The sequence below is a fragment of the Trachinotus anak genome, unplaced genomic scaffold (genome assembly GCF_046630095.1).
Source record: "Trachinotus anak isolate AG129_WGS33_773 ecotype Australia unplaced genomic scaffold, CSIRO_AGI_Tana_v1 ptg000018l, whole genome shotgun sequence".
Taxonomy (NCBI): Eukaryota; Metazoa; Chordata; class Actinopteri; order Carangiformes; family Carangidae; genus Trachinotus; species Trachinotus anak.
In genome coordinates, this window is record NW_027273869.1 from 9,216,310 (window position 1) to 9,230,833 (window position 14,524).

At 40.4% G+C, this 14,524-nt stretch overlaps 1 protein-coding gene across 4 annotated transcripts in view; it reads right to left on the reverse strand.

Moving 5' to 3' along the window:
- dock4b (dedicator of cytokinesis 4b) overlaps positions 1-14,524 on the reverse strand; it is a 112,942-nt gene that overhangs the window by 23,133 nt on the left and 75,285 nt on the right. For all 4 annotated transcript variants that reach the window (XM_071501779.1, XM_071501782.1, XM_071501781.1 and 1 more), the window contains exons 25-39: positions 12,850-12,984; positions 11,945-12,043; positions 10,124-10,218; positions 9,462-9,537; positions 8,842-8,942; positions 8,653-8,711; positions 7,753-7,901; positions 7,340-7,425; positions 5,370-5,465; positions 5,213-5,273; positions 4,146-4,239; positions 3,809-3,957; positions 2,321-2,407; positions 2,071-2,175; positions 1,655-1,796 (exon numbers count right to left, since the gene is read on the reverse strand). In XM_071501779.1, coding sequence (XP_071357880.1) covers positions 1,655-1,796; positions 2,071-2,175; positions 2,321-2,407; positions 3,809-3,957; positions 4,146-4,239; positions 5,213-5,273; positions 5,370-5,465; positions 7,340-7,425; positions 7,753-7,901; positions 8,653-8,711; positions 8,842-8,942; positions 9,462-9,537; positions 10,124-10,218; positions 11,945-12,043; positions 12,850-12,984 — 1,534 coding nt within the window. The remainder of the gene's footprint in view (positions 1-1,654; positions 1,797-2,070; positions 2,176-2,320; positions 2,408-3,808; positions 3,958-4,145; positions 4,240-5,212; positions 5,274-5,369; positions 5,466-7,339; positions 7,426-7,752; positions 7,902-8,652; positions 8,712-8,841; positions 8,943-9,461; positions 9,538-10,123; positions 10,219-11,944; positions 12,044-12,849; positions 12,985-14,524) is intronic.

A 14,524-nucleotide genomic window follows, 5' to 3' on the forward strand; every position in this document is an offset into this window, starting at 1 on the left:
ATGACAAGGACACACTCACACAGGCAGGGGTTTGCAAGATGGTTAAGTGTGTGTCTGTGTGTGCACTTTGAGGTATGAAATCTAGTATGTTTTGTATTTCATCTACATCCACATAGAAACAATGCAATGCCAAGGACACACTCTAAATACCTGAAGAGTTTAAAAGAAAAACAACAGGCAGCGCACAAGACTTGTCAGCGTCAGCAGTGGAGGAGGACAGAGGAGCAGGAATCATTGTTTTCCTGCAATGCTCAGCCTTACCTTCATCAGGAGCAACCCCAGCACTAACTAGGAACTTAACCAGGGAAATACGAGTCGGGACAGCTAACATACATATGTTCATATGCATGAGTGTTTGCGACAAGGATATACAGATGGGTGAACAATGTAAGAAAGAGAAGGATATGCAGATGGATGAACAAAGACAAGGATATACACCTGGGTGAGTGATCTGTAGCATTATGTGAGAATAACACAGCAGTGCGTTAATATATTCAGACAACCAATGAAGCACATAGAGCAAGTATATCACATGCAGACCTAAGAGTACTATGAAAAGGACAGACAGAACAACTTAAATATGTCCCTCTGTCCTCCGTCTTTTAGCGCTGTTCTCTTCAGTCTCTGTCATTATGTCACTGAGTGTCTTTCCCTCTCTCCTCCTCTATGTAGGCCAACAGTTGTCCCATACATTAGTGTGAATAATTAAAAAGGCTCACATATTGTATGGATGAATGTGAACGCCGCACAGAAAAGAAGAGTAAAGCTTTCCATGTGAGATGCTTACATGAATCACTGACTTGATTTATGTATGAGAAGAGTCTAAGAGTCTTGGTTTTAGAAATAAACCAAAAGAAAAAAAATGCAAAGTGTGTGAAAGCTATTTCCCTTATTTACTCTTTTAAATTCAGCGCATTTATGTCAAATCTCACATTGTGATTTTCATAATAATGATAGTCAAAAAAAAAAAACAAACTAGAATGACTACATCAATGCCGTAACTCTCTAAAATTTTGTTTCATAAGGTAGTTAATCTTGTGGTTTCACAAAAAAGAGCATATTCTGGATTGATATTCACATAAATTACAGCATGTTGTAATCAAAATGTATATACAGTGAAATATTATTGTATAACATACAAGGCTGCAGCGCTATATTTGAGTATTGTTTGCAGCGATCCACCAGTTAGTGGTCAGGGTGGCCAGTATGTAGCCTGACAGTCGAAATCCAGGTATAATTGTCCTCCAAACACTCACTGCTGCTTGCAAAGCTTATTTCAGCATAAATAAAGGAGGCAACCCACAAGTCAACATTCAGCCCTGGCATTTAAGTGTAAGTATGACAATAAAGTGTTTGTGTTTTTTTTTTTTGTATGAGACTCTGTACACTGTACACTGCCTAATATGTTTGTGTGCATTCTTGTAAATGGGCCTTTGCTAATGACAAGAAAGAGATTGTGAGAGGAAGATTGAGGCACATTGTGTGTGCCTCATTACAGACAACTGTGTGTATGCAAACACAAAGCATGCTGCATGTTTAATATGTATGTTTACTGTGCTATTTGTATGCATTTCCACACATTTGACTTCATTGTGGATGCATGCGTCCACACATTTGGACATGAATTTTGCATTTGCTGCTTTCTATAGGATACACTGTGCGTCTGCCTGGTATATGGTCTGGTCCGGCTGGTTGACGTGCTGCATGGCGATGGCGTGGGGGAACTCGTTGAGCATCCGCTGCTGGAAAGCTTCCAGCCTCTCGTAGTCATGGCCGCGGCACACAAACTCCTTATTCTGCAGAGGGGAGGAGCAGAGGACAGTGTGGGGCTAGCTTGACATCTAGTGGTCGCATCCTGTAACTGCAACCTCATCTGCAAACTCTGCCGAGCCTGTTACATCATTAAATGGCATTGAATAGGAGTTGCTGAATGTCACCTCACACTGGAGGAGTCTTATATAAGAGAAGTTAATTCTTCCTGCAGGTTCATTTCTTTTATGGAGAGGGTGGACATATTACTCCGTTCCACTTGCTCTTCATGTCACAGAGGGAATATGGAGATTTCTTTACCCGTAAGAAGAAAGGGAACTTTTTTCCATAGAAACCGACTCTGAAGAATTCAGGCTCTAGTCTTTGTTGGTCCATGATCTTGTCATAGAGAGAGGCCTCCATCATCTAGCAAGGTAGACAATGGCAGTATTATATAAAAACATTATATAACAAAAAAGCTGCAGATTAACATGCAGGTGCATAGCATGAATAAAATGTCTTGGAGTGTCTCTGTGGCTTCTTTGTCGTGTTGCGGATGTGGAAAACTCACCCTCATCTTGCTCAAGTTCCTGTAGTCGTAGTAAGACTCGTACTGGTCAGCCAGCTCCCTGCACAGGATGATGCCATTCTCCCAACACTGAAGACATGAAAACACACAAACACTTATTCATCCTCATGCCCACAGTGTTATACAACTGAGAACAGCAGAAAAGAACAACTTGACTGGGTATATCTAAGATTATTTTATTATTAGATTCCCTTGCTCTGCAGTGGCTGTGCTAAAACCAATTGATCTCCACTGGATGGCACTGGTGAGTCAACAATATAAGGAGTCAAATATACCCTCTTCATGCAGGTACATGCAGCACCTAGCCATCATGCTAATTAAATGAAAAGCTTTCCTTTCCTGCCGCCTTGTAATGGGTGTGCGGCAGCACCGGCAGATGGCACAGCTCATAAATGTGAAGGAAAATTGGACGATGAGTAACGAGGGAGCTGTTGTAATGATTCCATAGAGCTATGTTATTTCATCAGGGATGCTGATGCTTATTTTTTGGGGTGGGGGTGGGTGTAATTCTGGAGGGTTTCCTTAATGCCACTATTCCCTGAGAGTGTAGAACAATAGCAAAGGTAGTAATGATAGAGACATAAAATTGAAAGAGAGGAGTAGTGGGAGGAACAAAGAAAAATTATTTCCCAAGCAACAGAAACAAAGCGAAGCCTGGGAACTCACATGCTGCTGCATCCTGATTCACCTGAGCTCTGTTTAAGCCTCACTGCTCTCTCTTTGCTAAAACCAGCACCACCTCTGCATGTCATGCTTCACCTGCCAGTCCTGCCGCCATCATCTCCCACAATATTTCTGAGGAGGAATGGTGTAGGATATTGTGGGAAGATATGGATCCTGCTTTAATTACAGCCGCCAGCGTTTCATCTGATTAAATCGAGGAGGTGTTGACGCCTCGGGCCGCCGTCGCAGTTCACGACAGGTAGAAATGAAATGTCTGACCGCAAGTGACGTATTTTTATTGCTATATACAGCTTACAGCTTCAATCTCCTCTTTAGAGGAGATTTCATTTCATGTGAATGACATCACATCGCCACTAAACAAGTGGGAAACTCCAGTATCTTGCTGCAGCTGAACTGAGTATTAGTTCTGGAAGATTTGCTCATGCTGAAATCCAAGTATTTATGGATAATGTGTGTTTGTTCTAAATGAACCATTAATAATATGACTGCGCTTCTTTTTCAAAGCTACGAATTAGTGATAAATCTATATTTTAACATTTTAGAATATGCATAAGTGGCTGACAAAGAGAAATCTCAATGAGACTGTAGCCTCAAAGTGGCGTGGTACATTCCGTGGTATCGACAAGCCACTTGTCAAGCTGCTATTGGAGAGATATGAACAGTGTTTCATTTGAGCTGCTAAATAAGTTGCTATCACTAAAAAGAGTTTGTTAATTGTCTTTTCCCATAGAAAATGGGTCTGCATGCAAGTAGGCCGGCAGTGTACAGAGATGTGTTGCAGCTCACCTTCCCCCTGTCGAAGTTTTGGACGATAGTAAGATGCAGATACTCCTTTCTTTGCCACTCGCTCTGCATGGGGTAGTTGAGGAACTCTCTGAGCGGCCTGTCGGACCACTCCAACAACTCATCATACAGCAACAGGGTGTACGACGCCTCTGTGACACACACAAACACACACAGACCAACAGTAAGGACATCATCGGAATGCAGCATAAGATAAGTTTTTAAGAAACCAAGAAGGATTCAGTGTCTCTTCTGAGTCATCTTTGAAACTATGACTCATGCGAGCCATATGGGATCAGAACAGTCACACTCACACATACTGTGTGTTTGGTTCACGCACCTGTGTAGTTTTGTGCTTTCAAGTGCAGGTCGTACAGTTTGTGAATGTAGCGGATGTACATCTCCTCTTTGTTCAACTCTGTTTTGTAGAAGTTCTGACATGAGCAGTGGGTGGTGCGAGGATGATTCAGGACAAAGAGAGAGAGAGAGAGAGAGAGAATTACGGAAATTATACAGAGTTTATTCATGCAAATGAGGACAAAAAGTGACAGGTTGTTCTATGTTGGAGGGGCAACAGTGTATTTCAGCTGCTGATTAGCAGCGACTTCTGATCCGTCTGCCTACACACTCTCGGCCGCTCTTACAGATGGCTGCAGTTACATAAGGAAAACCTCGTAGGCAAAAGGACTGACAATAATGACAACAGCACAAATAAAACAAAAACAGACTTGTCTGAGTTTTGTCACGTATATGAGGGAAGGATTTGAAAGCATGGGTGTTTATTTTAATCAGGGAGAATAATCATACCATCCTACAAAATACACAACTATAAAAAAAGCAATAAAAAAATTGAACATAACATAATGCAAATATTACAGCAATACCTAATAATTTTATTTGAGAGTATTGTCATATCTGTCTGTTAGATATGAAGCAACAAGAGAGGGCTAGTTTAGCTAAGCATAAACACTGTAAGCAGAAAGAAACAGTGAGACTGGCTGTGTCCAAAGGTCAAAGAAAGAAAAAAAAAATCAGCCAACCAGTACCTCTAAATGTTTTATTAGACCTTAAATGTCTTACCCAGGAACAGTGACAGGAAACCAGAGGAAACTCCAGGTTTTTACACTTCAGGTTTTGTACTAATTAAACAAATGTGATGTAACTTTTCATTAGTGAGCTTTAGAGGAGACGGTGGGCAGATTTTCTTTTACCCTTTTTTAAACCTGTTTCCACACTTTAAGCTAAGCTATGAGAATGGTGTCAATCTTCTCATCAAGAAGCTTTGACCCATGGTTTCACTGATTTTTTTGAACACTTCTGACTGGCCATTAAGATACATTAAGTCAGGAACCCTGTTAAAGATCTGGTTTTAGAAAAGAGAAGACACAGGGAGTAACTGCTACTCACCAGTAAACTGACAGTACATCCAATCTTTTTACCATCCACTTCTCCCAGTTTCATACAATCCCTTAAATAGAAAAATAAGGTATAAGGCTCGTGACATGATTAAAAGGGAGAAGGCATGTATGAATGTGTGTTTCTCAGAGTATGTGCACACACTCACCTATAGTCTAGCAGTCTCTCCATTAAGCGAGTGACAGTTGCGATCAGAGAGATCCCACTCTCCCTCCAGGTCTCCCTCTCAATCTTCTTCAGCAGGCTGAGGGACAAATGAGGAGAGACAGAACAAGACAGAGAGATGTAAAGACCAAAACAGACAGGATGTAAAAGGGAGTCAATGGGGGAGGAAAGGTGATTTGAGGAGAAAAAGAAAGAAGAAATTACTAAGAAAGAAAAGGAAGCGAAGCAAAGAGGAAATCAATCCCAGTCACACCAGTGTCACCTATGCTTGCTGGCCTGCCTGTGAAATTTAACAAAATAAAATACCCAAAGTGGCTAAAAAATTCACAATAGCTGATGTACTATTTGTTTTGCCACTGAAAATATTTTTAGAACTGATTGCTTATCTCAGCAAGGCTTTGAAAGAAGACAAACAAGTCACAGCCAAGATGCTGCAGTAGATTTTTGGCTGAAGGTTACGTCCCCCCTGTTCCCCCTCACACAGACGACATTTAGAGAACAAAGAGGAGAGCATCTTACCTAGGGTACGGACCAAACAGAGGAATTCTACTCCAGGCGGGAAGCATAGGCGGAATAAATTAATATTAATATGATTAATATCAGCCCACACTCACACAGGTTAGTTTAGGGGTTAGTGGAGTTAGTAGGAGGAAAATAAATTAAGAAACTAAATTACAGCAATAAATTAATTAAGCAAGAAAAGATAAAAGTAGGCTCATAAAAATAAGCATAAAACTAACTTATGTTTACATAGGCTGAATTAGATATTGGAAACTTAACAATAATGAATCCTAATGTATAATTACTTAAAGGTGCAGAGTATAGATTAGGTATAGACACATAGTTTTAATAATAGGCAGTTACTACATTAATTTCTTTAATATCTCACATATAAAAATGGTGGCAAAGAGAATGAATGACTATGAAAGACAAAAGGGACAATTACAGTCAATGCATATTGATAAATACTATTCACATCTATGTGATACTAGGGGAGACATACAGTACGTGTATGAATCAGAAACATGACTTCATTTAATGAGATAATGTTTTTAGACACTAAGTTTGGTTTTCCAAGTCCAAATATAGTAGTTCATAGTGACAGAGGACATAAAAATATGAACAGGCACAGAATCACAGAAGAAGCAGGGACACCAACACACACACACACACACACATACACACACGCTGGCGTTAGCACATACACTAAACATGCACGAGCACAAACCTGGAAAGACAAGGACAGAGTGGACCAGGGCTGGCCATGGAGGAGGTGTGAGTGAAGATGAAGGTGACTCACTTACCTCTGATTATTATTACTCTACATCAGCACTTTCAAATAACAACCTACGCAGGGCCTGCCCCTTAATACTAATAAAAGGTATGCCAATTTAAAGGATTCATTCAATTTAAAAAAAAACACTTTCTTCATAAGCAGCATGTTCTGTAATCAATCTAACATATTTAACAGTTTTTTTTTTTGTTTGTTTTTAAATTCTGAGCCGTAATGCTGCCGTCTGTGCTCTTTGGTTCTCAGGGTTAAAAAAAACATTTTTAAAAGCAGAATACTTGGACACATCCACGTGCAGATAAAACAGCCATTTCCAGAGGCAAACGACCTGAGAGATGCAGCCCACGCAGGCATTTACCTGACGAGGTCTTGCGTGGGTCGTATCATTTGGATCATTAGACTCCATAAACAGCTAGTTTGTCTGTCAGTAGAAGTGTCCTGGTATCCTGAGCTGCCCTCTGCCCAAGCAAATTAGTTTAGGCCTCTGTTGTAATTTTACTGTTGAACTGGTTGATCTCTTAAGTGGCTCCCTGGGTCCAATTACATAACATTCTGCCATGTGACCCCATCCCCTTTTCCTGAAAGATATAAGTAAATATGCCCCCATACGCCCCTCATCTCCACGTCTTCTGCTTCTACTGCTGGTCCTTTCTCTAACTCACATGCTGTTGAAGAGCTCCCTGTACGTCTCGTCTCCTTTGCCCTCAGACATCAGGCTGTCCAGCTTGTCAATCAACTTGGCCTCCACCTGACAGAAAAAAAAAGCATTTACATCTCAAAGAGGCTGCCAGTTCAAACAACACTGATAAAATGACTGGGAGGAACAGCAGCGTTGGATGCTTTAGAGCTTAAAACTGAGCAGTGTGCAAAGTCAAATCACATCATCTCAAAGTCAGCCGTTTGTTACAAGATTTTGTTGGAAGAAAAACCTCAGACATGTTTTTTTAGTTTTATGATTTAATCCTGCCTCGAAGAAAGATGTAAAAATGTTTTTGTTCCTTTTTGCCCACGACTAACATCTGGTGATTAAATAACAGTTTCAGGCAAAGTGAATCTACTTCTACCAGCTGTTCACCTGTTTGAAATTGCCACTGCGTCTCTGCTCCCAGTCCATCATGTCATGGAAGATGGGGATCATGACATTCCTCAGATCAGGCTGTGGAACCAGTGTCACCTCCAAGAACGGACCAATCATCGCTGGGATGAAGTTCAACTTGTGTTCCCCTGAAAGTGAGACAGAGGTCAAGGGGTTTGGCTCTCACTTTATCCCTGAACAAAGCCTATTGTTTAAGTCTGAGGCAATTCGGCCAGCTCTGAAAACAGTCTTCCTTTCTTCAGAAACTTCAACCACAATAAAAGCTGCTCTGGTAATTTAGTTTAAGTGTGTTTCACTCTAACGCAGTATATTCACAAACTAAATAATCACAGTGCATATATTTTAATTCATTACTGTGAGTGCAGAGACTTTGCCATTCATATTGACATCAAATAAAACCAAAACAAACATTAAATGACCTCCAAATGCATTTCAAATTGTGCAAAAACACACTTGAATAAACATAAATACACCAGAAATTACTATAACAATTGTATAAATCCATCACAAATGCAGAACGGAACAAAAGCATCCACAAAAAGCAGAATGACGCATTGAGCTGGTTGCCATGGTGACAAATAATTTTTGGTATTAAAAAAATGGCTGAGAGTTCGTTTTTGTTTTTTCTTTTGTTTTTTTGTTTTTTTTACCTCCCCTCAGCTCAAGGAGGAACAAATATGGAAATATTTTCCAGCTTGTTGTTACAGGCCTGTGAGAGATACCTGCTGCTGGACTGGAAGATAGACAAGTGCCTTTACAGCACTTTGTTAGCATCACCACTATAATAATCAGTTAGATATCACTACAGAGGTAAATCTAGGAGTAAAACAGTCCACGTGAACCATGTGCGTTGAGGTGACCAGAATTTTATCATCTTACCTAAATTCTGCCACATGCTGAAGATCTCACAGCCCATCATCACCCTCATGTCTCCATACCTGCACAATCAAGTACCATGGTTAGAAATGTGTTGCTCCAGAGAAGCTGTGCAGCATGTGAAGTAGTCATTACACTGTGTGTGTGTGTGTTTGTGTGTGTGTGTGTGTGTGTGTGTGTGTTTGCACTCACTTTTCCAGTATCTTCTTCCTCTTGGAGGGAGAGAAGGACTCCAGTTGAAGACAGGGTTGGTTGATAAATATTACAGACAGATAGAAATACGAGTCCCACACCTGAAAATTGCAGCAAAAATAGCAATTTGTCAATCTTTAACTTATATTTTCAGAAATGCAGGCAGAAATCCAGATAATTTGCCACTGGTATCCATGGATACAGGATATTTGAGTTGTCAGTGTGTTGTGGTACATACTGAACAACAACATTTATCGCATATTATTTATTTTTCATCCCTTTATCGTGTGCATATTGCAACTACAAATAGGAAATGTTTATCTGTAGCATCAGAGAAGGAAGAACAGACTAAATTTAATTAATTCATCTCTTTTTTTTTATTGATGTTTCTTTCTTCTGTAATTTTTGGCTATATCTGTTTTTCTTCTTTGGTGTTCAGCTAATTTCATTGTCTGCCCGAAGCTTTTGACTAATGGTATTATCTCTGTTTTATGTCTGAGTCTCTGTGAAGTGTGACGTGCAAAAATAAATTCAAATATATATATATATATATATACTCAGAGAGTTTTGAAGCACCGTGGCATTGCTCAGATCTCCACACAGACAGACGTTTCCCCTACCTTGTAGTCAAACTTGTCATTGAGGAAGTTTTTCCTCAGAGCATCAGAAAGGTAGAGGACGGTTGTGATGATGACACTAAAAGAGGGAGAGAAAGAAAAGCGAGCAGGAGGTGGAGAGGGTTATTGTGTCACCTTGGCAGAAAATGCATCACCATGAACGACTCACGCGTTATTCAAACAGGTCTTTTGAAGAGTAATGGGGCAGAGGTGAATTTGCAATGACATGTCATATTAACATACAAACACAAGGGAAAACCAGTAACACAAAAAGGAGCAGAGTGGCACTCTCTCTCTGAGTTGTTCAACTCCAGTTTTCTGAATTTAAAGGACATAAGACATAAATCTGTGTTATCATCCACAGACTCTGATGCTTTTCCGCTTGAAATACAAAGGTCTTTACAACTGAGTGGATACAAGTGTTTTCATTGACCTTTATGTATCATTTTATCTATGTGCAGCACTAAATCAAAATTCCCCTTTGCATATCTGTGTCCTGGTGGTCTAAAAAGCAAATCATGCAACAGCCCTTGTGTATTCTAACTGAGAACCTTTGTTGCCCTGACTGTTTCCACGTTTTCTACCCTTTTTTTTTTAACTTTTTTGTTGCTTTGTATCTTCTCTCATCTGTGTCTGTGTGTGCTTCGTCACGTGTTTGGTCTTACTTGTTCGTGACCAACCGCATGACAGTCCAGTCCTTAGGAAACATTTCTGGTCGGATTAGGATCCTGAAGACTGTGAAGATCTGGAGCAGGAAGTCCTGGAACAAACACGGCAGACATACAAACGCAAAATTTTAAGTTTGTGCAGTAGTTAAAATCACAGGCTTTATCGCGGTCTCTGTCCATGGTGCTGAAATATTCAACTTTGTCAGAAGTACTTCTTGGAATTCAGACTCTTGTTCATTGAAAGGTGTTGTGTTGCAAACCTGTAACATATGTGTGCAACATTCTGCAAAAAATTTTGTACATTCTCTAAACACTACATTTCCAATGTGGGAATATTTAAGAGGAAATGTGCATACAGTTTACATTTATTATTCAAATACTCTCCACTGACACTGGACTCAGTCATCTCTCTTGTATGAACACACTGCACAATATCTCTGTCTCTGTCTGTGGTGCTGAACAAAGACATCCAGTGTCTCTTGAGCTAAATCTGTTCTAATTCTAATTTAACAACACACAAATGTGTGTCATGTGACTAAACCACAATGTTATCATATTCACATCGTTTAAGAGTCAAAGAATGAGGCTATAAAGAGCTAAACAGAACATTACAAGGAGTAACTCTGATTCTATGAGCACTTTACAAGCCCAGTATCAATCAGCCCAGGCACTTCCTTTGGGTACTTGTGATAAAAGTACTAAAATTAAGCCATGAAAATTGTCCTTCTTGAATAAGTGCTCTCAAGCTAACAAGCGCACATCACCTTTCTGCTGTTTCTGACTTTCAGTGAATTGATATTTCTCACTGGAAGGAACTTGTGACCTCATTAACTTTCTGTCTCTTCTTCTGTGCTGCCGGCTCTCTGCTCTTCTTTAGCCACCGCTGTACTGTGCACATTTCTAGAAATGTGCACAGTACAGCGCACATTTACGCTTACCAGTGCACATTTCTAGAAATGTGCACTGGTAAGCATACAGACACATAAATCTACACATACAGCACACAAACATATGTGTATGTGTGTGTACATACACTTGGATCTGTCTAATGCTCTGAGTGAGTCACTTTGAAAGTGGAGAGTTTTTGAAAACAGTTTAGACAGTGGATTAGAAAGAAGCTGGGATTGGCTCCAGCCCCCCTCCCACGACCCTATAAGGATAAGTGGTATGGATAATAGATGGATGGATGGACAAGAAAGAGAGACAGAGAAAAAGAGAGCAAACTCAAAGAGTGAAGTAGGGGGAGAAGCAAGTATAAATATATACTTGCATATACAAAAGACAATATGGCAATTCTTTCCTCACTCATTACTCAATCAATGTTTAAATGGCAACACATATACTTTCTATGTATAGGCACGTAATGTAAACACTAAAGACTTGGCTCTGACCAAGTAATGACAAGATGTAGAACAATGTGGACAGAAAGGTAAGATAAGTATCTGAAAAAGACAGATGGTGTCAGTCAAGTTTACCTCCGATCTTGAATTGTAATTGGCTAGCAGATGTTTTAATGAAGTCCAACAGATTAGTACCGCTCTGCTTTATCTACCCAGCAATGGATGCCTACTTCAACCTAACCAGTGTTTGAGATCCCACTGAGATAAAATTTGCTTTTAACATACCACTGCATCAATGATCGGCTTTAGACTCTGTTTAACGAGTGACACTGAGCTCACATTATTAGCATTCTCCATCTATCCGTATCGATTCTTTTACTTCAGATTCACACACAGACTCAGGGCACAGAGTGAGAGAAGCGTCGTCACAGACAGACAGATGTGGAGAGAGATAGAAAGACGGATGCGGTGGTCTTACCCTCAGGTCGTCTTTGCTGCTGAACGCCTGGAGCAGCTGCTGGTAGTGTCTGTCGCTCATCTGTCGCAGGAGTGCCAACAAACACGCCACGAACTCTCCCTGGTAGAACAACACACACACACAAACAAAAAGGAAAGTAAGGATGTAAGTTCATCATCATTAATGCTGTAGTTCAAAATGATCCTCAGAGGTGCCATCACCTCCACTGTTAAAACAGTTGTCCTGAACTTAGAAATACTGCAGCTAAGACACAAACAGACCTTGTAATCATGTTAAGTTACTTATGGGTCAATGTACTGTTATGTTTCAAAATTTTGAAGTAGAAAGCAGTTCAATTGTAATAAAATGTAGTGAGGTTATGATATCATGGTGTAGTATCAACTGTAGGGGAATCAGAATAGTCTTTTTTTTCCTTTCATGTGGATTAGAGGAAGTCTGGAAAAGACGAATGTGGTGCTTTTGCAAAGGACAGTCCTGTGTATCAGTTACTACAGGAAATAGAAAAGAAAGCCTTTGTTTTATCAAATCAACAGAATGCGATTTATTTGCCTCTATTGGCAGTCAGTAAGAATTGCAGGAAGATTTGCGGGACTCTATTATAAGTGGAGCAACCCTACACCCCTCCTTCAGTCTCCATCATCCCACAGTGATGATGATGATGATCTCATCATTATCCACCTCACCATTCCCCTTCCAAATAAATAAATCTTAATTATTGCCATTAATGTTAATAATGTTGGTGGAATTATAGTGGTCACAGCAGCAACCCAATTTCAGAATCTATAATTACTCTTGCACATTTTGTTAAGTCCCAAAACAATTTACAGTAGTAAGCATGCACACACCCACTCACATCCACACACAGACTGACATATACACTGCTGTACGTGGTAAAACACACATACAGTGACATCCTGGAACTGTAGTCTCATGGCAGTGCCAGCAGACTGGGGCCGGTTGCTAATTTCGAGGATGGTCCTCAGGAGAACTCCCAGCAGGCTCTCCACAATCAGCTCCACCTCCTCCGACACTACAGGCTCCTACACAACGGAGAAAACACACACTCGTGAATGAAATTCACATGTATAGAAGAAAGGAAATATTTAGCCAAAATGTGAAACTGAAATGTCAGGGGCATCCTTGAAATTCAAACAACTTCATTTCTTTCCTGAATGCTTCCTTAAAGTTATCTTGATTAATTAGCATTGCACTTGTGTTTTTCTGGCAGCACTACCTTGAACCATGTTTGACAGCGGACGTCATTCCGCCTCTGAACTCTGCTCCACTCACCCTTCAGTCTTACTTTCACTGCAGTTTAATGAGCGTTGAAGTAGTAATTGTGGGGACTAATAAGAAGCTTCAAGGCTAAGTGGAACATTTTGGATCTACAATGTTCACATAGAAAGAAGGGCATGGAAAAGAATAAAAGAAAGTAAAATACAAAGGGGAAAGAGACAGTTGAAGATTAAAAGCAACTAAAATAGAGTGGAGGGTGAAAAGGTGTGTAGGTGTGTTTGTGTGTGTATCTCACTCTAGTCTCTACCCGTGACAAGACAGGCAGGTCTTGGACAGAGCGATAATGAGAAAGAGCTTCAGACTGGCACATTGGCTGCCACTGCTGTCACTTCCCTTTAGATGTGGTGCCACTCTGTGTGAGAGTGTGTGTGTGTGTGTGTGTGTCCTGCTGGACACCTTTACCACTAGCTGGCCCTCTGGCAGAGAATAGTGCAAGCCATGCAACCCGGGCTGCTACACACGCGCAGATGCACATGCATGCACGCACACACACGTACACACACACACACACACACACACACACATCAGACAAACACATACACGCAGTTCGAAGTGACTGCCGCTCCGACAATGCCCATTACTAAATTGATGTGTCTCATTACTGGAATGCAAGGCTGCCAATGTCCCTGTTACCAAGACTAATTGACCATATACACACAAAAAACAATCTGCTGTTGCAAAGTATTGGCAAGGAAATTGCTATAAGACTAATTCTTCTGGCCGTGACTCCCTTTAAAGTTATTTTCTAGTTGTTATGATGGCAAATCTCTTGTGAAACCTTGTAAAACAGCAGAGAGAATTCACTGCAGCAGCACAGGACACTGTCAAGTGGTCATGTCATTTGTGATAAACTGAGAGAAGTTAGCCAAGTTATTTTTTAAGGTTGTAAATTAGTTTTGTGCAGCAGTTTGCTAATTTGTTGAAGCTGAATTTGTACAGCTAAAGCTTTAAGGCATAGATCAACAGTTTGGGAAATACACAAATACACATCCTTTTCTTTCTGAGAGTCAGATGAGTGGACTAACACCAATCTCATTTCTGTACACTACAGATATACAAGTTAATTAGTGAGCTTTATGAATGTGCTGGTAGGAGGATTTGGGATTTTGTTAGTATTGACAGTGTTTCCCATTTTTGTCCAAAGATAAGATAACTGGCTCCCAGCAGTAGATTCTTCTTTATCTTCTCATCCAACTCTTGGCAAGAAAGTGTGTGAAATATGTGCATTTCCCCAAAATGTCAAACCAGTCTTTAGAGGCTGAGGGAGGCTGGTATAGTGGCAGC